This window comes from Alosa pseudoharengus, unplaced genomic scaffold (assembly GCF_046254945.1).
Source record: "Alosa pseudoharengus isolate Yale_2024_CS ecotype anadromous, Long Island Sound unplaced genomic scaffold, YU_APseudo_1.1 YU_APseudo_1.1_scf_9, whole genome shotgun sequence".
NCBI classification, from domain to species: Eukaryota; Metazoa; Chordata; class Actinopteri; order Clupeiformes; family Clupeidae; genus Alosa; species Alosa pseudoharengus.
This window is the reverse complement of record NW_027468881.1, coordinates 1,628,446-1,655,536: the sequence shown is the minus strand read 5'-3', so window position 1 is coordinate 1,655,536 and position 27,091 is coordinate 1,628,446. Positions and strand designations below refer to the sequence as shown.

At 40.2% G+C, this 27,091-nt stretch overlaps 1 protein-coding gene across 5 annotated transcripts in view; it reads right to left on the bottom strand.

Annotated features, from left to right (window-relative positions):
* znf341 (zinc finger protein 341) overlaps positions 1-23,964 on the bottom strand; it is a 131,396-nt gene extending 107,432 nt beyond the window's left edge. For 2 of the 5 annotated variants that reach the window (XM_076277443.1, XM_076277446.1), the window contains exons 1-3: positions 23,909-23,964; positions 16,035-16,145; positions 15,763-15,971 (exon numbers count right to left, since the gene is read on the bottom strand). In XM_076277443.1, coding sequence (XP_076133558.1) covers positions 15,763-15,971; positions 16,035-16,145; positions 23,909-23,939 — 351 coding nt within the window. In that variant the 5' untranslated portion in view covers positions 23,940-23,964. Of the gene's footprint in view, positions 1-15,071; positions 15,236-15,762; positions 15,972-16,034; positions 16,146-23,908 lie in introns of those variants that run through there. The other 3 variants (XM_076277447.1, XM_076277448.1, XM_076277445.1) reach the window with 2 other exon arrangements.
* Positions 23,965-27,091: the final 3,127 nt, after the last annotated feature.

Below are 27,091 nucleotides of genomic sequence, written 5' to 3'. Positions count from 1 at the left end.
CCCCCCCCCCCCCCCAAAAAAAAAAAAAAACACACAAACTAAAGCAAAACAAAAGACCAATAATTTACACTATTACTGTGTATTAGTGTCTATTGAATATGTTTTTAAAGAAATGCTGCCAATTTGATGTTTAACTTGATGTTATACTTGATAAGTAGGCTATTGATAAATGGTGCATTGCCACTTTAAGAGAGTCTAAACGTCCTTTTGCCAGCTAAGGCATAAAAAAAAAATTTCTTGGGTTCCGGTTTCCGACCGACCCTGTCAATTTATGTGCGACCCAAATTTATTTTATGAGCTTGGGGAAGAAATAAGACTAAATATATTAAATAAATCCACAAATAAAAGGCGAACTATAATTACATTAATTACCCCTTGCGTTATAGGGATGAGCGTATTCTCTCTTTTACAAAGTAGCCTATGCACAGCTGTTCACGAAGACGATTGTTTTCGTCACTTACCAAGGCACTCGCAATTTTGTCCAAACACCGCAACTTTTTCGCAAATTTGACCAATCATCGTAGTTTCACCGTGAAATTTCACCTACCACAACAGTCCCTCGCGCAGAATATTGAGCCAGATGGCACACTTACTTCTGCACCTTTTGCATATGACACCAAAGTGCCCTAACGTGTTCGTTCCTCTACAGTTTTGATGACAATAAATAGAAGGCTAACGTTAATGATCTGCTTACTTGCATCTCTCAACCTGGTGTTGCTAACCTACCTAGGCTATGAAAGTAAGTTAATTAAGGCCTACTTGGTTTACTGATTGTTGAGTAGGCTATGCAACCCATTGGCAAACGTTTACCTGGATATGTCCTTTTAGCTTATGTCATGTTTGCTAGCTTGTGGGCTTAGTTTGAGTAGTGCTACCAAAATCATAGAAATTAATAAAATTGCAAGACATTTACCTCTTCTATGATCCAATAATGATTTCATTCGAGTGGTTTTTTTTACATTTATTTTAACTAATGACATAGAAGACATTCCCAATTGCATCCACATATCGTAATGCACTATGCAAAAAGTGATTTACACTCGTAGCCGAACACAGTGAGATGCAAGCCTTCCAATCCACTCAGAAATGTACTTAGGCTACTCTCACGTCCTTAAAGGGGCAGGCAGTCAATTAGACGTACACCACCAATGTAATGACATTAAACAGAAGTGTAGTCAAATAGTTTAAATCAATATGAAATTACTAGATACTTACTTGGCTATTAGTAATTATGCAGGCCACAGACTATGATTTATTAAAAAGATATGAACTTAATATGAATTACAAAATATATGAATGTATTGAAACATGACATGATGCCATCTCTTTAGGTGACTGTCTTTTTTGGACAGTTCTACTATAATGCTTTGTGAATGACCTCAGTCAAAGCATTTTCACAAATAAAGTAGGCCTACTTTGATTTTCTGTAATCCTTACTGTTTACCTTTGATTATCCTTTTTAATAAGCATCAAGATTATCAGTGTGATTTTGGTCTTACTAACTTTAATTGCCCTAAATTTAAACTATTTTTGCAATTTTCACTTCCTCCCGCAATTTCTCCACAAGAAACAGCTAAAATCACCGCAACTTCCATCCAGGCATTTTAGGTCGCAACAGTCTCAAAAAAACCTCGCGAAATCCTGGTGGGATTGATTTTCTACCTACTGTATCCCTTACTGCCACAGGGAAAAAAAAAAAAAAAAAAAAAAAAATTCCCTACCGACCCATGGCCTCAACTGACAACCAACAGGAACCAAACCTTTTTTTTTTTTATGCCTAATGCTCACAATGGATAAGGCTGATAGGCACTCTAGCCTTGTTTGTTTGCACCACATTGACAACACAATATTGAGTTATTACAAGGAGCCTTCATTGTTAGGATATGGAAAAATGTAATGAGTTACTGCTAGCATGACATTTCTGTTTGCAGTTGGCCATTAAAAGTGCAGTATGAGCATGGTAGCCACCTAGCTATCTGAATGGAATAGGCTATGTTTCAATCGGCATTATGTTTAACAAACGCTAGTTAGTCTGTTAACATTCATATTTGCAAGCCTCCAAGTACAGACGTCATCACTTTAAATCCTACCTGTTGCCTTTCATCGTCCACTTATTTAACTGCTGTTGAATCCCTTGACATGCCATCTCCTTTTCCCTCTTTCTTTTTCTATTTTTAGTCGTCAACAGCTTTTTTTTTGCTGTATCCATCTTTTTTCCATAGACGGCAACTCACTACTCGTAGGCCTATCTGCTCGCCCAGCACTCACGGCGCCCCCACTCCCTCTTCTATGTCAAAATTCTATAATGGAATCTTATGAGATAGGGCGCCTACTCTAGCCTGTTAGTCCTCTAAAATGTTATAGAACATTGAGAAAAAGTTGAAATGATTTAGAAACGGACAGCAGTAGCTACATATAGAAAATACCATATATATATATATATATATATATATATATATATTTTTTTTTTTTTTTTTTTTTTTTTTTTTTTTTTACCATCGCTTTGGCGCCCCCATGGAGCTGCGCCCCTATGCGCGCATATAGCGCATACCCACTTTTTGCGCCACTGATCCCGATTAGGGAAGTTATGGGAAAATTAGTAACGCTAAGCGCAGCCACAGTCATTTAGATTTATTGCTCGCCATTGCAGCCATTTTGTCACCACTTAAACTTAAACAACTCGCTGTACTCGCACGTGTTTGGTGCGCATGCGTGTATAGCAGAAAACCGGCAGGCAGAAAGGTAGCGCTCTGCAGCAGGCAAACAGAATGTTGCAGCAGGCAAATTAATTTAATTGTTAAAATTCCGATTATTAACTTATCTGCATCAAGCATTGAATCGTTCTAAAGAGAATCGCGATGCATCTAAGAATTTCAGTGTTTCCCACAGAATTGAATTCTATTTGTGGTGGTAGGTTTGCAGAATTAACTCGAATGCAACAGTTATGAACAAATTAGTGCAGCGCGGTTATGATTCTAACCAGATTCAAGCACAATTTAGTACAATCATTGTGTGGTGGTCAATGTTGATATTGTGGTGGGCTGCCACAAATAAGTCAATGTATGGGAAACACTGAATTTATTATTTTTCCCACCCATAATACACAAAAGCCCTGAAACGTCACAAACCAAAAATCTACAGCGTTAACCACTGGTCGGAGGCGACTGCAAATCTTGGAGTGTACTGGAGTGTTTTTGAACTTGGACTGGACTACATCAAGTTTTGCATGGCTAATTCCATCCCAGCCATAACAGTAAAATGTACCCCATTTCAAGACCATGGATGACAGTAACAAAGCTAAAGCTCAAAGAAAAGCATCAGGCTTTTCAATGCAAAGACTGGATCACAATCAAAGACTCAATTAAGAAACTTGCAAATAAGGACAAATTAGAGCAAGACTTCAGCAGCCTGAACACTCAGCAGGCCTTTCAGAAGGTGAAACCACTCATTGGCTCCATCCCAAAAACCTGCACATCACCCATGGATCCCATTTCGTTCACCACAGATCTGAACAACTTCTTTGCCAGGTTTGACACCACCAACTTTTCCGCTGAATGTGAGAGGCAGCTCAGAGATCTTCCAGCGCCTGAGCAGTCATAACCTATGCCCTTCATAGAATCAGAAATCATACAGGAATGTATACCACCAATTCAGAAGCTTTAAACCTGGCAAAGCGCCCGGACCGGATGGGATCACAGGAAGGCTACTCAAGACCTGTACTCTGGAACCTGTCCTTTTCTCCCTCTACTGTGAATCATTCCTGTTTGACATTCCCAATCTCTGGAGAACATCTGTAATTATCCCCATTCCCAAGAAACCCCGCCCCTCGGAACTGAAGACCAGTTGCACTGCATCCTCTCAGTTGTCAGTCCACATCTGGACCCATATCCGTTTGCATACAAGGCTAGGGGGGGGAACATGCCTCCTCCACACTCTCCTCCAACACCTGGATACTCCTGGCCACTATGCCAGGGTGAACTTCATTGACTTCATTTCAGCTTTTAACGTCTCCACATCCACTTCATACACAGCTTCCTCAGTAAAAGACCTCAGGCTGTCAGGTCAGGGACCAACACATCCCCTTAAATCTCTATAAACACTGGAGCCCCGCAAGGCTGTGTTCTGAGTCCATTCATATACACACTCTACACCAATGACGGTCTCAGCCCATCTCCCATCACAAGGTATTTCAAATATTCTGATGACACTGTCATACTCGCACTTCTATCAGACAGGAACTCCGTCACAGCCTACCAACAAACTGTTACTCATTTCTCACAGTGGTGTACAGACAACCACCTCCTCCAAAATGCAACAAAAACAAAAAGAACTCAAATTTAACCCCCGCCGCAAAACCGCTCCAAAGGATCACATTAATAAAGGAGCATTTCACCGCTGGGAAGATTAATGTGTATTTAAATTGGGTCATTTATGTTGTAGAAATGTGGAGTCATCATTGAAGTCAGTGCCTTCTTGACCAAGAAAAAGCCAAAAATGTATTTTTCATCATATGGATAAAAGCAACAACTCCCAAAATTCCCTGCCCTTCACTGCCCTACCAAGCCACCCCTCCAGGAAGTAGCCCACAGCACACAGAGGGACTCATTAATGTAACATGTTGGCATTAATAAGGATTCTAAATTGAAAATGATCATTGTTTTATGTTGCACTCAATCTTGTGGCCATATATCGAAGGTCCTGTTCTTCATATGGAGCTATTTTGCAAACATTACCAGTACATCATTATTGCCTGTTTGCACCAAAATCACGCATTTTAGGCTACATATTTCCATGTCAGATGCCCCGTCAATTGACAGCATAGGTTAACATATCCGACATTTAACTAATGTGCTAGGCCTATTAATTGTGTTAGTTGTACCCGCTCCAGGGAGAAAGGGATCCCACGGCCACCCCTATGGTATAAAATTCTCGCCAAAAGTTTTCTGTACCTGTACCAAAGTTTTGTGCTTGTAAGAATATTTTGTGCTCGTAAAAATGATTTGTGTACATGTAAAAATAATTTGTATCTGTAAAAATATTTTGTGCATGTAAAAATGGTTTGTACATCTTCAAATCCGTTTTTTTTTGTGAATTTGCTAACGATATTTGCACGCACGGATTTTCCATTTGCAAGTGCGCATCTGTTTTCTACAGACATGAAACAGATCTACGTGTACGAAACGAATGTACAAGTACAAAACTTTTTTACAAATTTTCCCAAAACAGCCAATCACAGCACTGCTTACTGAACGGCCAGTCAGCCGATCAGCTCGCTTCTTTAATTCTGAAACGCTGAACGCTGCAGCTCTTGGTACATCCATGTAAACACCACAGTTCAGAAGAGGTGAAACACTTAAAAAAGAAGAGCTATCTTAGCTAACAAGCAAACAGCTCAACTTAACTCTATTCCTTCCCTACTATGAATCTAATATCATTAACTAGAACTAATAAAATTCGGATCATTAGTATTATTATTAATGATATAATTGTTCTGTATAGTTATTGTGTTAGTGTTTTCCGACTAGTCATTCCTCCCTTTGTATTTCCCACGTTAATGTGCGGTGCTTTCACGTAACGTTAGCAGAGACGGTTGATAGTATCTTTGACGTTAGCTTAGCCCAGCCAATACTAGCCCAGTTAGCTGCCATTACCTATTGTTACCTACTAATTACCTATCCAGTGCTCGCGTTTTAAACTATACTGTTTATTAGTTCTAGTTAATGATATTAGATTCATAGTAGGGAAGGAATAGAGTTAAGTTGAGCTGTTTGCTTGTTAGCTAAGCTAGCTAGAACATAACAGTTACTGCTACCAAAAAAGTTCAGGGTGGCTTTAGGCTCCCTTCCCTCCTTTTGTATTTCCCATGTTATATGTGCGGTGCTTTCACGTAACGTTAGCAGAGACAGTTGATAAAAGCAGTATCTTTGACGTTAGCTTAGCCCAGCCAATACTTGTTTCACCTCTTCTGACTGTAGTGTTTACATGGATGTACCCAGAGATGTCCAGCGTTTCAGAATTAAAGAAGTGAGCTGATCGGCTGACTGGCCGTTCAGTAAGCAGTGCTGTGATTGGCTGTTTTGGGAAAATTTGTAAAAAAGTTTTGTACTTGTAAATTCGTTTCGTACCCGTAGATCTGTTTCATGTCTGTAGAAAACAGATGAGCACTTGCAAATGGAAAATCCGTGCGTGCAAAAATCGTTCGCAAATTCACAAACATTTTTTCTACACAGTGACAAAACGGATTTGAAGATGTACAAACCATTTTTGCATGCACAAAATATTTTTACAGATACAAATTATTTTTACATGTACACAAATATTTTTTACGAGCACAAAATATTCTTACAAGCACAAAACTTTGGTACAGGTACAGAAAACTTTTGGCGAGAATTTTATACCATACACCCCACCTCATTCCACTTCTCATCCTCTGTATGTGAGACCTTCTCAGCAATAAGCACAGGCGCCTGCAAAGTAGTCTTTACTATATATATATATACGAATAACCACCCCTGATTTAGGATGTTGTAAAATATCGAAGTTGTAGGACGTTTACATAGGTTAAACTTATGTTTAGCTTAAACTTTAGCCTTTGTATATAGTGGGTGCTATTTCGTAATCGTCGTTTCACTCACGCTCCGCGTCTTTCACGCAGCTGCATGAAATGGATTACAACCGTCGCCACTAGGTGGCAGCTTAAGTCCGCTGCGGACAGAGCCGTATATGGAGCCGTATATACGGCTGGCTGTGGCATCGCTGGTGTGGTTCGGCGATCCATTTGGCAGGAGCAATGAACTGTCAATGCATTTAATTAATCATACCTCACTTGTTGAAGCTCGGCAGATCAACCTCTGTGCAGCTCTAAGCACCTTATAATTATATATATAATAATAATAATCAGAGGCATTGCTAGAAGTTAAAAACAATCGTGGCTTTAGCCTAGAAGTAAAACCACATACATAAGCAGGGGTTCGGGGAACATTTTAAAAGTTGGTTTCTTAAACATGCAACTTGAACGTAGTTTGAGATGATTTGATTTGTTATTTTCTGTTACTGTTTATTATTTTATATTTATTTTTAACAGCCAAACAAATGTTGCACGAGTCGCATTTCAGATGTCGGGTAGCATAGCGCGTGAATCTGAGAAGAAAGAATGTGATGAGAGGAAGGCTAGATTATAATATTGAATAAATAACACTGCAGTTTTTTAATTTAAGATGAACAATATCAGCATAATCCATGTGTCTCTTTACAAATGATCAATATGTTATCAAATCATTCCGCCTTGACTCAATTCAGTTTTATTGCGATGTCGAACTTAACTTCCAGGCCACTGTCAATTTTTTCAATTTTTCAATTTTCTAGGCCTGACATCTTTCAACATTATTACCCTCAAAGTTAAATAAGAAACCTTTGCAACTCGGCTATTTAATTAGGGCGCAGGCTACTTGTTGGGCATATGGTGTGTTTTCTTTTTTTGAGAGAGAGAGAGAGAGAGAGAGAGAGAGAGAGAGAGAGAGAGAGAGAGAGACCCACACTTCGCGTAATGTCTTTTTAAATGTAGGCTATTTGTTACCGTTTTCATTGGCTTATGCCGAGGAACAAACTTCGCCAAACACACTGAACTTGAATCCAACATTCTTTAGAATGCATCTGAACAACTGTTTCTAGATGTGAATCTCAAGCACGAAATCTGTTGCCATTGACAGCGGTCAAGATACCATACCATCCCCCCTCATCTGACTTTCGTGCTTCAGGTGCTAATAGGCCTACACCACCCGCCCCCTCCCCTTAATCCACTGAATAGACATCTTATTTCCATCACAAAAGCCAGCAGAGAAAGGCCAACACATCAGATCAGCTTGCTTACTTGCATGAAACAGCAATGTGCAGGCAGTAGACATTTGATTATCAAGCTAGCAGTTCAAATTATTAGTGGTTCGATACCAACGTGGAGTTAATTTATGCTATTTAGGTGTTTGTTTTTTGGGTGGCATATTCATGGTTCAGTGCATGTACTAGGCCTATAGACAATTTTGACATTTAAACATGTCATGCATATTTGTGTTCTTCTCTAGTTTATAGGCCTATCACAAAGTGACAAATCTGCAAGCAGCCACATCTGTAAAAGACTCGTCATCAATTGTGAAACGTCATCAACGCAGCCAGTTAATATGGGAGCCAGTTGCCATGTAACACCGGTCCCCCAATACAAGACGGGGTAATAATTCAAGTTCAACCAGTAGGGCTATCAGTCCACCAGCAAGACATTGTTTCGATTTAACTCAATGAAATAAGACCTCTTCTTAATATTTTATTATATTGTTGGTTGGATTAATACTGTTGGCAAAGAAAAGTCGTTTTCCTAGACCATGGGTCTCCAACACTCGCTCTCAAACTCATTCGCTTGCCGCCCCCTTCGAGATTAGGCTGAAGCAGGCTACATTTAAACACAATTGTTGGTGCGACTCAAGGCATTCCAGCCTACGAATTTAATAAAAAGTAAATCATGCATAATTAAACAATAATTCAATGTAGGCTAGGCCTACTTGGCTAGGCAAAAGGGTTTCCATTACAGCACAGCCCCTGTTCAATGAACGGCTACCTTGTCTCATAATAAACAGCGGTGGAAATCCCGACACTTTTTCAACTGCATTAAAACATAATAGTGAGCCATCAAATACTCCCCAGATTTCAGTGCCCATCAGTCCCAACATTTAGCAATATAATCAAACAGTCCAAAAGTACATTAAATCCCAAACCAAACCGAAAATGTTTTTGATAGCCTACCGGTATGCCACTCCAAACGAAAGGCATATCTAAACACAGGTTATACATTTAAAAAAGCCTGCATCGAATACCAGCCTGCCCCAAATAAAGGTCCTGTGGTTTGTGCAGTCTAAGTAAATAAAAAACCCCAGCCATAATTTGAGGATTTACGCTAAGCAAGTAGCCTGGATTATTTTATGATGGTTGGTAGACAAACTGGCTTCAGATATCCAACCGAGTGAATAGGAGATTGTGCAGTCTTAGATGGCTGTGGTGTAGTGATGTGATGCTGATGGAGAGTTTTACATAGCTAGCGTAAACCTATAGGTTATTATTTATTTAGCATACCTATAAGGCTTTTTTTCTTATCAAAAGTGAGGGGGACGACGGCCGTCTCTTCAGCACTGCGGGGGACATATCCCCCACGTCCCCCGTGCCGCCGGCGCGCCTGCTTGGCCTTAACACCCAATAGACAGAGGCAAAATTCCCAACACTTAGTTCAGACTTAGCGTCTTTTTCTGACAAAAGAAGTTATGCAGACCGCTTTTTCAGTTTGAAAAAAAAATCTGCCAGCGTTCTTGTTCCAAAAAGCAGCCGGAAGTGTCTTTTTGCGATAGACAAAGTGACTAACGTTACGTGTGGGTACAAAATGTCGCGGAAGAGAAAACTCACGTTGGCTATTGCTTTTGGTATGTTATGGTAAAGTTATGAAGTCATGTCAAACAATTCCCTATGCTCAAACACTAAAATGAGTCTCGACCGGTGTTCTGTCACCTTCTCAATTTTTTACTTGGTTGTCATGGGAAACCACAGGTCTCGGTAATCTGCTTGTGATTGGTCATCCGTAAAAAAGACAGCATGACGTATGGCGTTTTTCCGCTAGAAGTTGAACATTTCTCAACTTCTGAGCTGTAGAAAAAGGCGGTTGCAGTCACGTTTTAAAAGAAGCCGACGACTTTTTTGAAAACACGGTCTACTCCATAGGGTTATAATGTAAAACGGATGCCGGCAGCTGAGAAAAAGACACTTAGTCTGAACGTACCCTTATTCAACAATGAAAATCTTGCGCGGCCTGCTCAAAACCCAAACGCGCGGCCTGCTCACTCCATTGTAGAAAATAAACTTCCAAAAATACAAAAATATTTATTTTTCTTTCAGTTAATTTAAAAGTTTCCAAAAAGTTCAAAACAGATCATATCCTTTCCAAGAACAAAATGATCTTCTGGTTTCATACTGTAGGCTACATAAGGCTGTGATTCCACTCACTCAATGGTTTGGCCAGGTCGGCATTAACTTCAAAAAATTAAAGATCACAGTTCATTAACGAAAAATCCATCAAAAAAGTGGTATCTTCAAGCATACCTCCGTTGAAGTGTATCAAGTTCACCACGGCAACATTCCTCTCTCCAGTTTGTGTATTTGGGACAACAATCGGGACCTTAAATTGCTTGCACAAAACTCTTGATCAGTACTCAGCATTTGTTTACTGTTGTTGTTTATTTAAACCAGTAGGGCCTAGCAGATAGAGTGAGGGGCAGCGAGAGAGAGAGCAAAAAAGAGAGCAAATGAGCCAGCGAGTTTATTTACTTATTTGTGTGTAGGTAATATGTTTTCAAATATGTTTAAACTTAAACTACTTATAGAAGTAGTTATGTCTTGTTGTATTAGTTTGTCCTGTTATTAACGTAATGCGCGTCATTGACATAGGCTAATGTGCAAATATAGATAGTTAGAATAGTTTGAATATATATTGTCCACAGAGGATGCAATCTGCTCTGCCCTCCACCCTGCCCTCACCCACCTGGAAAAAAGAGACTCATATGTGAGATTGCTGTTCATAGACTTCAGTTCTGCATTCAACACCATAATACCACAACAACTCATCTGCAAACTTGACAAACTGGGACTCAGTACCTACCTCTGCAACTGGCTACTGGACTTCCTCTGTCAGAGGCCTCAAGTAGTACGTGTTGGCAACAATATCTGAAGCAGCATCACACTGAGCACGGGGGCCCCCCAAGGCTGCGTGCTCAGTCCGCTGCTCTTCACCCTGCTGACGCATGACTGCACTGCAACCTACAGCAACAATCACATAGTGAAATTTGCTGACGACACAACTCTGGTGGGTCTCATCACCAAGGGCGACGAGACTCAATACAGGTTGGAGGTCGACCTTCTGACCATGTGGTGCAGGGACAACAACCTCCTGCTGAACGTCAGCAAGACCAAGGAGATTGTTGTTGACTTCCGGAGAGGTCACACCCAACACCTGCCACTGACCATCGACGGTGCTGTGGTGGAGAGAGTGAGCAGCACCAAATTCCTGGGGGTGCACATCAGTGAAGACCTCTCCTGGACCACCAACACTGCATCACTGGCGAAGAAAGCTCAGCGCCGCCTGTACTTCCTGCGGAAACTCAGGCGAGCAAGTGCTCCACCAGCCATCATGACCACATTCTACCGAGGCACCATTGAGAGCATCCTCTCCAGCTGTATCGCTGTGTGGGGCGGAAGCTGCACTGAATACAACAGGAAAGCCCTGCAGCGCATAGTGAACACAGCTGGAAGGATTATTGGTGCTTCACTCCCCTCCCTGAAGGGCATTTACACCTCCCACCTCACCCGCAAGGCGACCACAATTGTGAGTGATGCAAGTCACCCCGCTCACAATTTGTTTGATCTACTGCCCTCTGGGAAGAGGTACAGAAGCCTGCGCTCCCGCACCACCAGACTCACCAACAGCTTCATACACCAGGCTGTTAGGATGCTGAACTCTCTCCCCCCTCCACCCTCAGCTACATAACATCCTGGACTTTGGACCCACAATGGCTGCCTTGCACTACTCCACTTGTACACTTGCACACTTTGCAACTTGTTGTTGTTGTCCTGTTGTCCTGAAAACACAACACACTTCTGCTGCTCTTACATAACTTGCACCACTATGCCACTTGCTTACTTAGGTCAAACAGAACTACCTCAGCCATTTATTGGCCTGACTTTGCACTACTATATTGACTGTCTGTGCACAATTGCACAATTTCAACCCAATTTTGCTGCTCTTATTTATTCATTGTATGTGCCTTCTTATTTACTTTTTAATTGTTTACTTGAATATTATGTTTGTCTGTGGACTTAATTGGTAAAATTATGTCTTGTCTCCACCGTGGGATAGTGAGAAACGTAATTTCGATCTCAATCTCAGTCTCAATCAGACTTTGACTTTGATATTGTTTTTAGAGGGAATATACGAACGTCATTTTTGAGCAATTTTGACAGCCCTATAGCCTATGCTTGACAGCTCTATAGCCTATTTTTTTATTTTTTTAAAAAATGCATGCCATGCCTGTTCGCCCACAGATAATTTCGGATTCGGAAAGTTTCCCAGTTTCTTATAGTAGCCTATGTGGCCGAACTAGAGTATTTTCTGATCAAATAACACCTAGGCTATTAGGCCTAGCTTTGCACCCTGCCCAAGCATCTTCTTTAGCTCATATGTGAGAGCGCAAAGTAGGCCTATATTCAACAGATGGTGTTGAAGGTAATACAAATTAATGGTGCATCGGAAAAGGAGACATTTTATTTATTTATTTTTTTCCCGAAAAGTGGGATGGCCACTGGCCTTGTGGCCTCATGAGCTAAACCATTAATGAAAGCAAATCAACCAGATGCGTCTTCATAAAATAACAAAGACACCTTCATAAACAATAACAAGTTAAAGTTGTATCGTGAGACTGTGTGTCGTTTGGAGCAGCGTAGGCTTTATTAACTGACGTTCCTAACCCTGCTCACACGTGCCACCTGGTGGTTGTTTGGGTCATTGCAGCTTCACTGGGGAAATATAAATAAATGACGCGTGATTCAAGCGTGAGGTCCCGTGAGAATCACGCGTGAAACCATTCAATTCGAAGTAACACCCACTGTATTTTGTCACCTTTGCCTGTTTCATTCATCCAGACCATGAGGGAGGAATTAACCCTCTAACCGCCCATGTCGCAATATTGCGACAAGCGTCATTACTGAATAAAACAGACGATAGACGCGAGTACAGTGTAAAATCTCATTTGTACTCTTGACCACTAGTTAGCAGACACCCAGAGGTTCGATTCAAGCTCAACCTTTTTTTTCAAAGTTTTCAGAAAGCTCGCGAAAACACGCGAGAAACACACGAAGATAACGTGCATTTCCTCCATTACGCGGAAGCGATGCGGGCCTTAGTTTTGCACAAATTGAAGCAGAAATACACCAAATGTTGAAAAAAAAATTCACGTGTGATGAAGTCTTGGATCTGTTATTCACCTATTCTGATTCTGAAAGAGAATATCTGCCTTTTGGAGAATATGATCGATCGATCGTCTATTGACTGATAGTCACGGTGCGTCTGTGAATGGAGGTACGTCTTTGCGACAGTGTCCACTAAGCATACCATGCTTATTTCGACCCTTTGCCCAACATAGCTGGAGGTGCCAGTGGCAATAGTGATGATAGTGTCCGTAATGGAGGTGGTATAGACAGCAGGGGTTGTAAAAATAGGGCTCTGAAGAACTACAAAGTCACCCACGATATGGAACTGATTTGACCAGGCTACTTTATTGTATAGTAGCATAGGGTTTGTGATTATAGTAATAGTTTACTATTGTTGGTTTACTGTACATGTGACTGTATTCCTGTTCATTTGTTATGTTGGTGAAATGACAAAAAAAGAAAGTATAACTGCTCAAATATGTTCAACATCTAGTATTTACTGAAATGTACATAATTCACGGTGGTTACCATCCAGTGACGTCATAATATGCAAATTAGATGAGTAAATTTACCCCCTTCATAAACTTCTGTTCATACTAAATTATTTTCACATTTACAGTAGGACTTTATCTCTGACAACTTGCAAGCCATGGCCTTTTGAAATTTTGATGTACAAATCCAATGTATTCTTTTTAAACCCTGGCGGCTAAAGGGTTAAACATTATCATCAACCTTTTTTCCCAATTAGATTCACTATTTCTCTAGTAGGCTACTCTAATGGAGAAACAGGGATAAGAAAGGATAAGAAAATAAACCACATCCAACATGAATTTGAATTTTTAATTAAAAAGAAATATATGAACCATGGCAAACTTATTATAGCTTATCCTGAGCATGAACAGTTTATTGATAGCCGCAGTAACATTACCGCACAGCTACCGTCCGTCGGGAACCCTGAATCGGCTGATATTCCGAACACAGGCAGGCAAAACAAGACAATTGCCTTTCCCCAGTCTTTCACGTTCGGGAACCTTCTGGAATGTACCGTATCCAGGTTCATGTGTGCCGCAAAGCTATGGTGCTTTACAAAGCCTACTGCTGTTTCCTCAACCGATTTTGCAAGAGAATTGACATCACCACCAGTCCACCCCAGCTTGAGCCGGCCTGGGCTCTTCCTATTAACTAACGGCAGGTCTTGCTGCAGGCCTCCTGCTCCTCAATCATCCTCAACTGTTCCTTGCTGTATTGCGCCTCGTACAGGTCTTCACCAGATCTTCAAAATCCCCTTTTGCCATATCAGTTTTAAAATTACCATCCGCCATCGTCATTACTTTCTCAGCTTTCTCTGCAGAGCAAGAGCCTACCCTGTTAGCTTAGCTTAAAAGAAAGATGGCGGACACTATTACTTAATTCTGTGAGTGTGGTCACGTGGTAAAATATAATATAGATGAGTTGTTTGCAATATTGAACCAACTTGTATGTAAATCCAAACAGTTCTGCAACACTGTCTATGTAAGATATGCCAGTTTAAATCATATGAATCCTCTGACACAATAAGCAAAGTGCAAAGACAATAAGCAAGGTGGTTCAGTGAGAAGGCCTATTGTGTAGGCTAATATACTGTTGAAGTAGGTCTAATCGTTTTTGTTTTTAGCTAGGTGGTCCGTGCGTTTCTTTTTTATTGGTTAGTTACTGTAAGTGGTCCTTCTTCTGAAAAAGTTTGAGAAACACTGCCATAGACAGTAAAAGAAAGCCCACCTCTTGTGGGCGGGTTGAAACCATGCGGATCTAGCGATGTAGTCTCCAGCCTCTGGCCAAAAAGTCCTCCAATGATGCAAGGTGACGATTTTTGCGCCATCAGAGGATTTTTTCCAGACAAAAAATACAGATCTCGTCTCAGGAGGACATGAGGGAGGGAAGCGTGGCCATTTGAAAATACTATCGGGTTTCTACTGATACAAAGCTTAATGCTAATCGGTAAAGTGTGCCTTTAACAACCAACCAGTAGAGATAGTGGATAGCTTTCAATACCTTGGCATCACTATTGGCAACAAGCTCACCTTCAACCAACACACCACAGACATCCACACACGCTGTCAACAGAGACTCTATGTCATCCGCATACTCAGGTGCCCTCTCTGTTCAACCCGGCCTTCTGCTCCTTCTGTATCGTAGTATCATTGAATCACTTCTCATGTGCTGCGCCCTCTGCCACTTCACCATGCTGCCCAGTAACGATAGAAACAAGCTCATGAAAATCACTGTCACATGCTCAAAAATAATTAGCCTCCCCACTCCCAATCTACCAGCCCTTGTTGACACTGCCATCACTCGCAAAACACAGACCATTAGTACATGATCCCTTTCACCCCATATACCAATGCTTCACACTCCTCCCCTCTGGTATCAGATATAGGCAAATAACCCACAAGAAAACATGCTTTAGTAAAAGTTTTATCCCATCTGACATCACCACTCTCAATAATCTGGCAAGGAGGTAGAAATGTCTGTCTGTTTGGTGAAGGTTTTTTGTCTGTGCAATGTGTACATTTGTCTTGTTATTTGTTAAATGTATGTACAGACTGTGACAACAAATTTCCCCCTGGGGACAATAAAGTATGAATCTGAATCTGAAGTAGGGTAGGTGAGTTAGCATACAATGGCCCAGCAGTGTTTTTCCCCTTTAAAAATTAACTTGAATCTTTGACTGTACACAGGTTGCCCAGTGAGGACTCCATCTGGTGAGCTTACTTGTCTGTTGGCTGCAATATGTGGGACAGAGCTGACAGATGAGACAGCTGCATAGGAGATGGTGGAAGCCAGTGATACAGAGGCCAGTGATGAAGCACTGGATTGGCACTGTTCTCGCTTATGGATCATGAAGGTTGGTAGAGAGTTGAACTGCTTCTTACATTTTCCACAAAGGAAGACATCATCATCATCTGTGAAAAGCACAGGTTCTTTGAAAATTATTTAGATTAAGTGATTCACAGCAAAGCAAAAAAGCCAAGTTTAAAACTCACCCATTGTTTGGATGGAGGTAGTACTTGGTGCACTTTGGGTGTTTGGATCTGCAATGCCACCTTGGCCATCCAACAAAGACTGAACTGCCAAAACAGTTTGGCTGTCCATTCCTTCATGACAAAAAAATGCATGTACAAATTACGGGGAATGGTTGAATTAAGTCAAAATGATCTTTTGAGAGAGTGAGTCTCTTCATCTAAAAACAATAGCAAATAGATGTTTTTATTTTAATAACACTTGGTTAGAGCTTATTTTTTGCAGTGTACTGAGGAGATAAGTTAGTTAGCCACAGCGTTAACATTTAGCTAATGCCTTGGTTTGCAGGTGGAAGTATGATGCATCCTTAAAAACACTGGACTGAGACAGTTCTGTTTGCTAAAACTGTTTATCTGCTGTTGACTCGTTTACCAACACTGTCACATCTCTCAGACTGTCCTTGGTGGTCCTATCAGTGAGTGTAAACTGTTACATTAAGCTCACAAAGGCTGCACATGAAATACATGTGAGCATAGTTGATATCTCACTAAGTGTTATAATCTAGGGCTGCACGATATATCTAAAACCTATCGTTATCGCGATATCAACACTTGCGATGGACATACCGCAAAGATTACTTAATTTTCGATAAATTCGATACATTTTCTGTGCCGTGCGCATTCCATACCCAGACAGCAAAATATATTTGGGCCAGATTTGGTCCAGATCTTCATTAGCATTTGGCGCAGATCCTCTAAACGGACCTGCCCCGGGGTCATTTCTTCCAACGGGCCAATACCGGAACAGGTTGGAATTACGGATCAGAGACAGATCTGGGCCAGAACTGGCCCAGTACAGTTAATATTGCCATGGCATTTGGTGCGGATCTGGCCCAGACTCATATTCTACATCTGGGGCTCATCTGGTCCTGGTCTGTGATTCATATTTAAGCTATCAGACAATTAAGACCCACACAATTTGTAATTTTCTAAATAGTTTTTTATTTTAAAAAGGCAAAAGAGAACACTGTGTCCGCTAGCCTGAGCTTAGGCCTAGGCTTACAACATAACAGAAACCAATATGTAAAATATAAGGCTTAAGCTATGTTGATAAACAAACTCCGCTAAACGCACTGAAAGAAAATGTCATGTTAACATAGTCCGTTGCATCTAACCGGCTGATGTCCCGATGATGATGACGACGGCGCTCAGCTGTGTCGGAGGAAGATTACTGGCAGTCTGGGGAGCACTGAAAGCACAGAACAGTTGGGCGATCCTGCAGATCAGCAGGTCGGTGGACTTTGACAGCGACAGTTTGTTGTTTCGTGAGAGTTCTTCGACGTTAGCTAGGCTACTCAATCCAGACTGCAGGGCAGGCTGCTATCATGGCAGCTCGCAGGTCAGCAGCAGTTCCTTGGTCGCGGCAGCGGCAGATCTCTCGCAGAGGCTAGTAGCTGTCCTGAGAAATATTTTCGAGCAGACGGTGAATAGCAGCGCCGTTCACGGATGGATGTCAGAGGACCAAGGCAAAAACTAGCCCAATGGACTAACGTTAAAGTTAGGCATCAACCTGCGATTCTTCCTCATTGCTCCTGTGAGACGTACAAAAAGCACACAAAGCAAAGAAACAAAGAGTAAATATTAGATTCAACATCCAAAGATTATTTATTTTATAACAGTAACGTTATAGTATGCCAACAACGCATTGCATCCCAAACCGGATAAACTGGAGGACAGCGACAATTCTTGTGGACCTTCGATAAAAGGCTTTACAGCCAAGTTTTTCCAATCTAAATCCATTTTAAACAGGCTTAAAAAACGCTGGCCGTCTAAAGCTACCTGCAGTGCTACTAGCAGCAAGGCTAGCGACAGACAAATGGCTACGAATTTGCAGCTAACACACAATGGACACGATATTAAGCGATTTTGGTGAATAATAAGCAAAGCTCACCAATTTAGCCTTAAAGCTCATGTTCACATAGTTGTGGATGCATGTTTAAAAGAACCTAGACTACAAGCTAACCGTAGCTACTACCCAGCTTGTCTGGCACGTTTCAGGTTGTCAGAATTTCAGAGTAAACTAAGTTTGTAAACTTTCATGTTTAATACAGAACAGGCCTAAATATTTAGCAGACTAAAATGACATGAACACCAGTTTACATTTAAAATGATACTTGTATAATGTACTTACCAATAATCACAAAGACGGTGCAGCCTGTCTTCCACTCTGCATAATCACATAACGTAGTTGCAGTTGCAGGTTTATGTGGGGGAAAAGTGTTCCGTTAGTTGTGGCGCGTCAGGTCTGCGCAGCTCCTGAGGATCTGGCCCACACCCGCCGGGCGGACTCAATTCAGTTGTGGCGCGTCTGGTCTGCGAAGCTGCCCCGGATAGGCGCCGCACCCGCTGGATGGACTGTCACAGTCAGAAGCTACAGACAAGTCTGGCGCAAAGATGGTGCAGATCTGCATAGTGAGTGCGACTGCTGCGCGAATCTGCCGATTCAAAAACGGATCTGGCACAGATGTAAATGCTGTCTGGGTACAGTCTATGGTGTATTCACATTCTGAATGTCAACATATTTTACCAAACTGATGCGGTCATGCAGCCCAAGAAGCCCGTCCCCTACCAGTTTAGGTGTGTGGTGTTTTAGGTGTTAAAGCGGGAGCTAAGTCGTGATGGCTGAAAATAGTGAGTCGAGCGAGGTAGGCTACACTTGGGTGAAGAGGAATTAGTGACTAAAAGGAAAAGCACGTCTGTTATATGGGAATATTTTGGTTTTATGAAGGATGCCGTGTTACAAACACAGCGCAAATGCGTCCTTCTCCACCGTGTTAAAATAAACAATTTCTTTCGTTATCGTTATATCAGAAGTTGTCTTTCACTGTCTGTAAGACTTGTATTTCATGATTTGCATTTAGCAAAAGCCCCAGACAGCAGCACAGAGGTAATCAGGATTCGTTATTTGTAAAAGTTGTTTAACCTACTTCTGGACTGTGCGATTGCAGCCCAATTACTTTCACTTTCCGCTGCCCTCGTAGTCGGCATGCCGGTAGCCTAATAACGTGGGATGCGCAGCGTACTGTATGAGGTTACAGACTGAGATGATTGCCGCGATATAGCTTAAGTAGGCCTAGCTTCTTTGCTAGGCCCATCGAAGGCTGGCAATGTGGAATATTCCGCTGGTTGGTGCACAAGTGTTCAGATTGGCTGTCCACCCGTCTTTTATGAGGATTAGGAGCAGATCTTCCACAAAACTTCGATAGCCTAGTCAGTAGGTCTCTTAGCTGTCCACTTTCATCAGGCCATATAGGCTACATGATATTTTATATTATTTAAAAATTATACATTTATTTCTGTAATTATACATTTACCCCCCCCCCCCCCCCCCCAACCCTACAGTGTATGTTTGCAGCAAGCAGAATGAAAAAAAAAACATTAAATATACTGCTCAAAAAAATTAAGGGAACACTTCAATCATACACTGAATCACTCTGTCACTGTTTGGTTCTGAGCACAAGTAAAACTTTTGAGGCGAGTGTTTTATTTTGCAAGAACTGTCAGACATTCTGTGAATGTAGTTTGAGAAAAGAGAAAAGGGTGGAAGGTTTCAAAATATGTGTGGAAAACCTTTATTGAGCAGTATATTTAAATATCGCAAATTATATCGTTATCGCAGTACTCAATAATGGTATCGCATATCGCATGTTTTCCTAATATCGTGCAGCCCTATTATAATCGCATATTAAGATACAAAATCTAGTTAGTATTGTTTTTAGTATAAAGATACTTACTTTGAGCTTTCTTGTAAGATTATTTGACTTAAAATAAGTCAAAATCTTCTTAAATTAAGACATAAAAAACAAGCAAATTTATCTGCCAATGGGTTAAGAAAATACATCTTAAAATTAAAGATTTAAGGCGAGACACTACAGGTAAATAGGGTAACATTTTTAACAAGCAGATACATAAATATAAGAATTTTCTGTAATTTATTATTTTTAATAATTTATTAATTTATTATTTTATTTATTATCTAATTAATTATGCACTAATTTGCATAGATTTTAAAACACAAAAACTGAGCATTGGATACAGCCAGGTTCAAAATTATGTTTTCATTGTGTTCAGATATTGGATGGGGGGAAAATTACAGAGGGATTTATGGATATCTACTTTTGCTATCCTGTAAACCAGAATATGCTGTCAATAGCCTTAAAAAAATGTTTTGCCCTGTTTTTAAACAAAATGTCATGTAAGTCAGGCCCCCAAGGATCACGATGGCATGGACATGGGACATGGATGGGTAGTTTCTGGATGAAGAGGAAGACAATGATGTGCTAGAGGAGGAGAGTAATCTCCCATCATCCTCAGGTGGGTAAGCATGTTTGTGTGTGTGTGTGTTCGCCCAACTGGGCGTATGCACATTTCTGGTTGTGATAAGATAAAGACAGGGATTATAGTGATAATAGTTTGGTTAGATTTGTAATTCAATTTCTAATTTTCTTATCTGACAATTTCTTTATTTTGAGCTTAGAAAGCATAGGTAGAAAGCATACACTTTGCCTATCCTTCTAACACAGACAGGGACACCAACTCCAGTAGCATTTACACCTCATCGTCTGCTAGGCTTAGATGGACACACACACACACACACACACGCCACAGCTGTGACAACACACACACCACGGATCTGGTGTGAATGCGGTGTTAGTGTATCACCTTACCGGAGGGTTGCCGGTTCGAGCCCCGACCAGTGGGCCACGGCTGAAGTGCCCTTGAGCAAGGCACCTAACCCCTCACTGCTCCCCGAGCGCCGCTGTTGTTGCAGGCAGCTCACTGCGCCGGGATTAGTGTGTGCTTCACCTCACTGTGTGTTCACTGTGTGCTGAGTGTGTTTCACTAATTCACGGATTGGGTTAAATGCAGAGACCAAATTTCCCTCACGGGATCAAAAGAGTATATATACTTATACTTGTTTTGATGGTAAAACACCTTATATTTGTTACATGACCATTATATCTGTGTACTTTTGGTCAGATGTCAAACTAGGAAAGGAAAACATCCTACTCTTTAAAAATTCTACTTGTTACTGCGACTTGCAGTTATGAGTAAATTAATCATAACTTCTGAACCAAAGTTGATAAATTGATTCTGTTTCGTTCACTGAGGAGAACACATCACTGTCTATCTTTCACACACTATATTTACAATAGACATTAGGTGAAAAGTAAGATTCATCTTGACAAATTGATATTTTTTTGTTTTTTGATGTTGAATTTTGAAGGTATTGTTTAAAAACAATGTGTGTTACCATTTTAAAGGGCTAGTTCTCCTGATTACAATGGTGGGTATATCTTATCTGCCATGTAGCATGGCCACACAATAAGCCTTTTTGTCTCACAAGGGCATCAAGTATGAAAAAAAGGAATGTTTCGTGCCATCTGCAAAGGTCTAATAAATGTATCATAACTTTTGAACAAAAGGTGATACATTGATTCTAAAACAAAATTGTGAATCTCCCATACACTCTCTATCTACAACAGAAATTGGGGGGAAAATGAGATTAATCTTGACAAACTGATAGTTTTGTGTTTTTTGGGGTTGAATTTTAAAGATATTTATAAAAAATGATGTGTGTTCTCCTCAAAATTATTAATTATATTTTATACCATTTGAAAGGGCTATTTCTCCCGGAATGTTCGGCGTGGCCTGCAAAGGGTTAATCTTATATCAAGATCAAAAAATCTAGTTGGTATTGTTTTCAGTATAAAGAAACTTACCTAGTGCTTTCTCGTAAAACCGTTGACTTAACTTAAAAAGAGTTTGACTTATTTTGACGTCTCATCCTGAAAACAAGCAAATTTGTCTGCCAGTGCGTTGATTAAATTTGTCTTATTAAGACTCCTTAAAATAAGTCAAAGTCTTATAAAAATTAAGTCAAAATTATCTTTCTAGAGAGCGCTAGGTACGTCTCTTCATACTAAAAACAATACCAAATAGATTCTTTGATTTCCTAAATTAACTTAACTACTGTTATGGAAGATTTGACACGACAGGCTGCAAGGACTGCAAAAACATATCCAAAACCCCTCCGTGTGGGTGTGTGTGTATGTGTGTGTGTGTGTGTAAATACATTTTACACTGTTGTGCACGAACCCCATGCTTTTCTTTTTTTTTTTAAGTCTATTTTTTTGGCCTTTTATGCCTTTAATCAGATAGGATAGTGGAGAATGACAGGAAGTGAGTGGGAGAGAGAATCGGGGTGCGATCCAGAAAGGACCACAGGGCGGGAATCGAACCCGGGTCGCCGGTGTACGTTGCAGGAGGCTATCTGCTGTGCTATGGTGATCACCAAGAGAAAAGGCTTCTCCCTTATGAAACCACTGATTATGTGAACTCTCACCTCTGATGTAGGCCTAAGCTTATCATATCATTCCACAGCATAATGAAGCCCCTTTAAACAGCTTTTAGACTAAATCCTGTCCTCTTGTCTTTAATAGGTGACCACCCTAATGTACAGGTGTAATGCTATTTGAACATTAGCAGTGATTAACTATGTTATCTATCTACAAATAAAAGCTTTATTGTTTCCTGCAAGTGACAAGCATATTGCTGACTTACAATAAGTATCATTGTTTAGCTTATTTACACAGAGTTGACGGTGTGCCTTAATTCACAGATGTTGTGGCGATCTGTTTTGTTGTGGTTTGCATACAAGATGAAACCCTTTGCTTAGAATAGGGGAGAACCACAAGGAAAGAATTAAATAAAACATAACACAATTTACAAAGAGATCATACAAGATTGAAAGCCAATATTCTGTGTATCAATGTTGCATTAATCCCATACACATTGTTTGGCCATCCTTTTCAACTCACATCACTATTATCCCGTAATCCCGTAAAACCAGACACAAATCACAGTTTCTAACTCATGTCTATGGAGCTGTGAGCTGAAGTTGCCGGAGTGTGGGCCTGTGCGGCTGGTGTTAAACTCATTTGCGTTCAATGGCCGGGACTTAGTGAATGGTTAATTGTGATATGTTAGATTTTAATATAGTACAGCACAAATATTTATTTTGACAGCATAGACATGCATGATACCAACTATTTTGAATTGGATGTTAATGGGGTGCTGGTAGGCTACATCACTTGTCAACTAAATAATGCTTTATAACAATGCTGCACAAATGTTTATTTTGACTTAAATGTGCACAAACGATACCAACTATTAATGGTATTAATGTATAACTTTAAGACTTTTTGAGTATGTTTTTGTTTGTTTGTTTGTTTTTTTTGCCTGCACAAACGAGACAAAATATTTCTATTCAAAATACTTGTTTTTTCATCATACGGAGTGCAAACTTTACGTAGGTGCAAAAGAGTACTCTAGAGCATGTGGATCCGCCCAGATAAAAGCTGCAATTAAGAATGCTGCTAGAATGTCGCCAACACGTTTTCTGGTTACTGCAACGTCACCTTGACATCAGACAGGCAACATCGTAAAGTTATGTTGTTGCCGCAACGTCCAAATGTAGCTTACCTTGTGGCAACATATGTTTGGCAATTTAGTTACGTTGCTGTCATGTTTGGGAGGTGGTTGCACGCATACAGCTAACGTTACTTTTGAGTAGCCCAGGTTTGGTTATCTGCAATTGTGCAATAGGCCTTTAGGAACGCGTCCGCAGCCTCGGATAAAGAATTCCCCACGCCTCTTAAACGCTATCCCCTTATACTGTGTTTAGCCAAATAGACAGACAGATATACTTACTACGATTTTGCTATACTACGATAACAATAGATTGTATTTCAAAATGTTCTTGCACAATATAGCCTGTAGCTGAAAGCGGTAAGCCTAAACAAGTTTGAACAGGAATTGCCAATATACAACTGTACCTTCCAAGACTTCGAACACAGCCTGCGCCATCTTCTCATCTTCCTCTTCTTTTTGTGTATTTTCCGCCAGCCAGCATCCTTATTGTTGCGTTGCTGCCATCTTCTGCATCAATCCACTACTACATTATACAATTATTCTAGAATTGCTCTGCTGGGCTACTAGTAGAGGTCCTGGGTAAGATTTGTATGCACTTCATTTAGCGGAGAATATCTCAACTGTTAGGCTATAATATGACCCCATTGAACAACGTGGGATGTGTGCCAAAATTTCTACTCTGGACGAAAGTCCTGAAAATGACCGCAATAGGTGGTAGGCTACTATTATCACACTACAGGTGAATGGTACTTTTTCCCCCTTTAGAAATATCCTCATACATTTCTACCAGTTTAATCTTCATATTAAGATAAATACTTTTTGTATTACAATTTGCCTAAAAAATAAAATAAAATATGCAAAAGAGGCAATAGGCCTACATATATTATTCCTCACAAAGAACAGATAAGTTGGTACATACCAATTATTCATTTGAAACCTTATTTTACAAAATTCCAAAAGATCTGGAGAGATGAGAGAACGACTCAGTTTTTCCCATACATTGACTTATTTGTGGCGTCCCTCTACAATATCAACACTGACCAAAACACAATGATTTTCTATGTTGTACTATTTAAATTGGATGGAATTAGTTTATCTGCACCTTTGCACAGCCTCTCCTTGTGTCTCAACAAACCTACATGCACGTTTAAAGAAAACATTAACAATCCTGCAATTGTTGCCATAAAAGTCGACTGGCTAAATTGTGCTTAAATCTCCATCATAACCACGCTGCACTAATTTGTTAAAAACTGTTGCATTCAAGTTAATTCTGCAAACCTACCACCACAAATAGAAGTCCATTCCCATTGCAAAATGTGGTTTCAAAATAAAAGCCCCCCGAAACAGAAATGGCCAAAACATTAATAACATATAAGGAATGCATAAATAGTAATATTTAAAAAAAAGATTGAAAATCTAATCGAATCGTGACTTTAAAATCGAAAATTAAATCGAATCAAGGATTTGGAGAATCGTGACACCTGTAGGATTGCAATAAACGAAGTGGAGAAAGAGTCTCACGTTGACAACGCAGCGGTGTGTCGTTTATTCAATCATACTAAAACGATAAAAAACAAAACATGGCGCCCGTGATAACATCAAACCAGCAGCGTGTCCTTAAAGAGACAGCGTCCCTAAAGCAGAACGAGATAATGCAGTAAGCACAGAACGAAATAATACAGTATGGTGAATTATGTCCATAGTGTCCACTACATATGTCCCCCCAGAATTCACCAGAACAGAGAAACAATACAGTGGGTATAAGTTAAGTTTGGACAGTTTCCTGCATGAATCACGCATGAATCGCACACGAATCACGCACCATTATTCTCGGCAGAAATGGCACAAACTGCAGTTAACCCAAACAACCACAAGGTGGCACTTGGGAGTTCTGCCACTACTATTTTTGATGCGACTTGACTTACTGCTTCCATGACGCATTTAGTTTCCAAGTCAGTCCAGGTCAGTAGAACAATCAGAGACAGTTGAGCCATTACCAAACATATATGATAATACAATAGCGTGAGTTTATATATGTTATACCCTATTTGTCACGCTGCTGCCTGTTTCGGTTTTAATTTGGGTAGGAAGAAAAGTCTCTCTCTTTTTATCACAGTTGACGCTGGCTCTTTGGTGTAGGCTAGGCTGTGCAGAGTGCAAAAAGCCTGCCCTCATTCATACGGTCATTCTGACTGAATCCGATATGATCTGACACTGATTACCTGATTAATCTTTATTTTAACCCTTTTAATCTTTGTGTTTCAAGTGTCCCATCTATCCCATCCAGACCTTCCACACAGGATCCCTCAAAGTAAGACATATTTTAGTGTATGATGTGTTTTATGTGTCTATACTTTTCACTCTGTGTTATGGTAGGCTAGAGGCTGAGACAGAGTAGTCACTAGAGTAGCTGGCTGCCTGTTTCGGTTTTAATAGAAAGTCTCTCTCTCTCTCACACACACACACACACACAGTTTTATTAAGTTATATAGGTCAAAGATTTCCCAGATCAGCTCCTGCTGGATGCACAGGTATTTTGGACAGGTTCTCTCTGCTGTTGTCAGTACACTACTGTATTATGACTGCATTATAAAGCTGTTTTTTTGTATAATTTTGTATATTTTCTTCCTGTACTTTCCCCAGCTGTTAAAAGGCTCCTTTTGGAGCAGGTCGGACAACTGCGAGACCAAGCGGCAACATTCTAATCTGATCAATGAAGCCTACCCGGAAGTTCGAAAAACTGCAATACATCGAAAATCCGCTAGGGACTGGTCCCAAAGGCGAGCAAATGTCCATAGACATGTTAAAATGTCCGTTTTCACAGCGTAAATACATGTTTTTAAAGCCTGGTCCCATGGACTTTTATTGTACTTTTCGGTAGTTTCCCAGTGCCTGACAACTGTGAGGGGGGTGATTTTTTTTCTAACTAATTTCTTTAGATCACTATTTAAGATAAAAAAGTCAAATTATCATAAAAATAAATACACATATAAAAAGGCTCAAGTGTTTTCTCATGGATCATAAAACTATTTTATTTTGAATGTTTTTAAAATGATGAAAAAATCAACATTTTACATTTGTCCCCATGTTGTCGTCAACCCTGTTACTTTTGGATAAAACCCCCTTGGAGAAAATGAACTGTGCCAAAAGTTACATCATTTTCAGGAAGTTATATCACCTGCCTTCCAGGAAGATGAAAAGACCAGAAAAATGCTGTTCTCTTATAATGACTTTTATTATGGTTTTGCTCTGTCTGACAGAAGGGGACAAGCTAGTTTTGTCAACCCTGTTACCACAAAATCATGTTTTAAAAAGTAATTTGATAATGGCGCCAATAACAATATTTCATCAACCCTGTTACTGTCAACCCTGTTACTGTCAATCCTAAAAACGAATAATTCATGTGTTCAACACCAGAATTATTTATGTAACACATACTTATTTGTATAATATTCATGAATAGTTACAAGAACACATTATTATTTTATCATAATATATGAATTTGTTGGTAACAGTAGCATACATACCTCCATCGACTAATAAATAAATACATAAGATAGCCTGAGATGGCTCCGCATGTTTTTTGA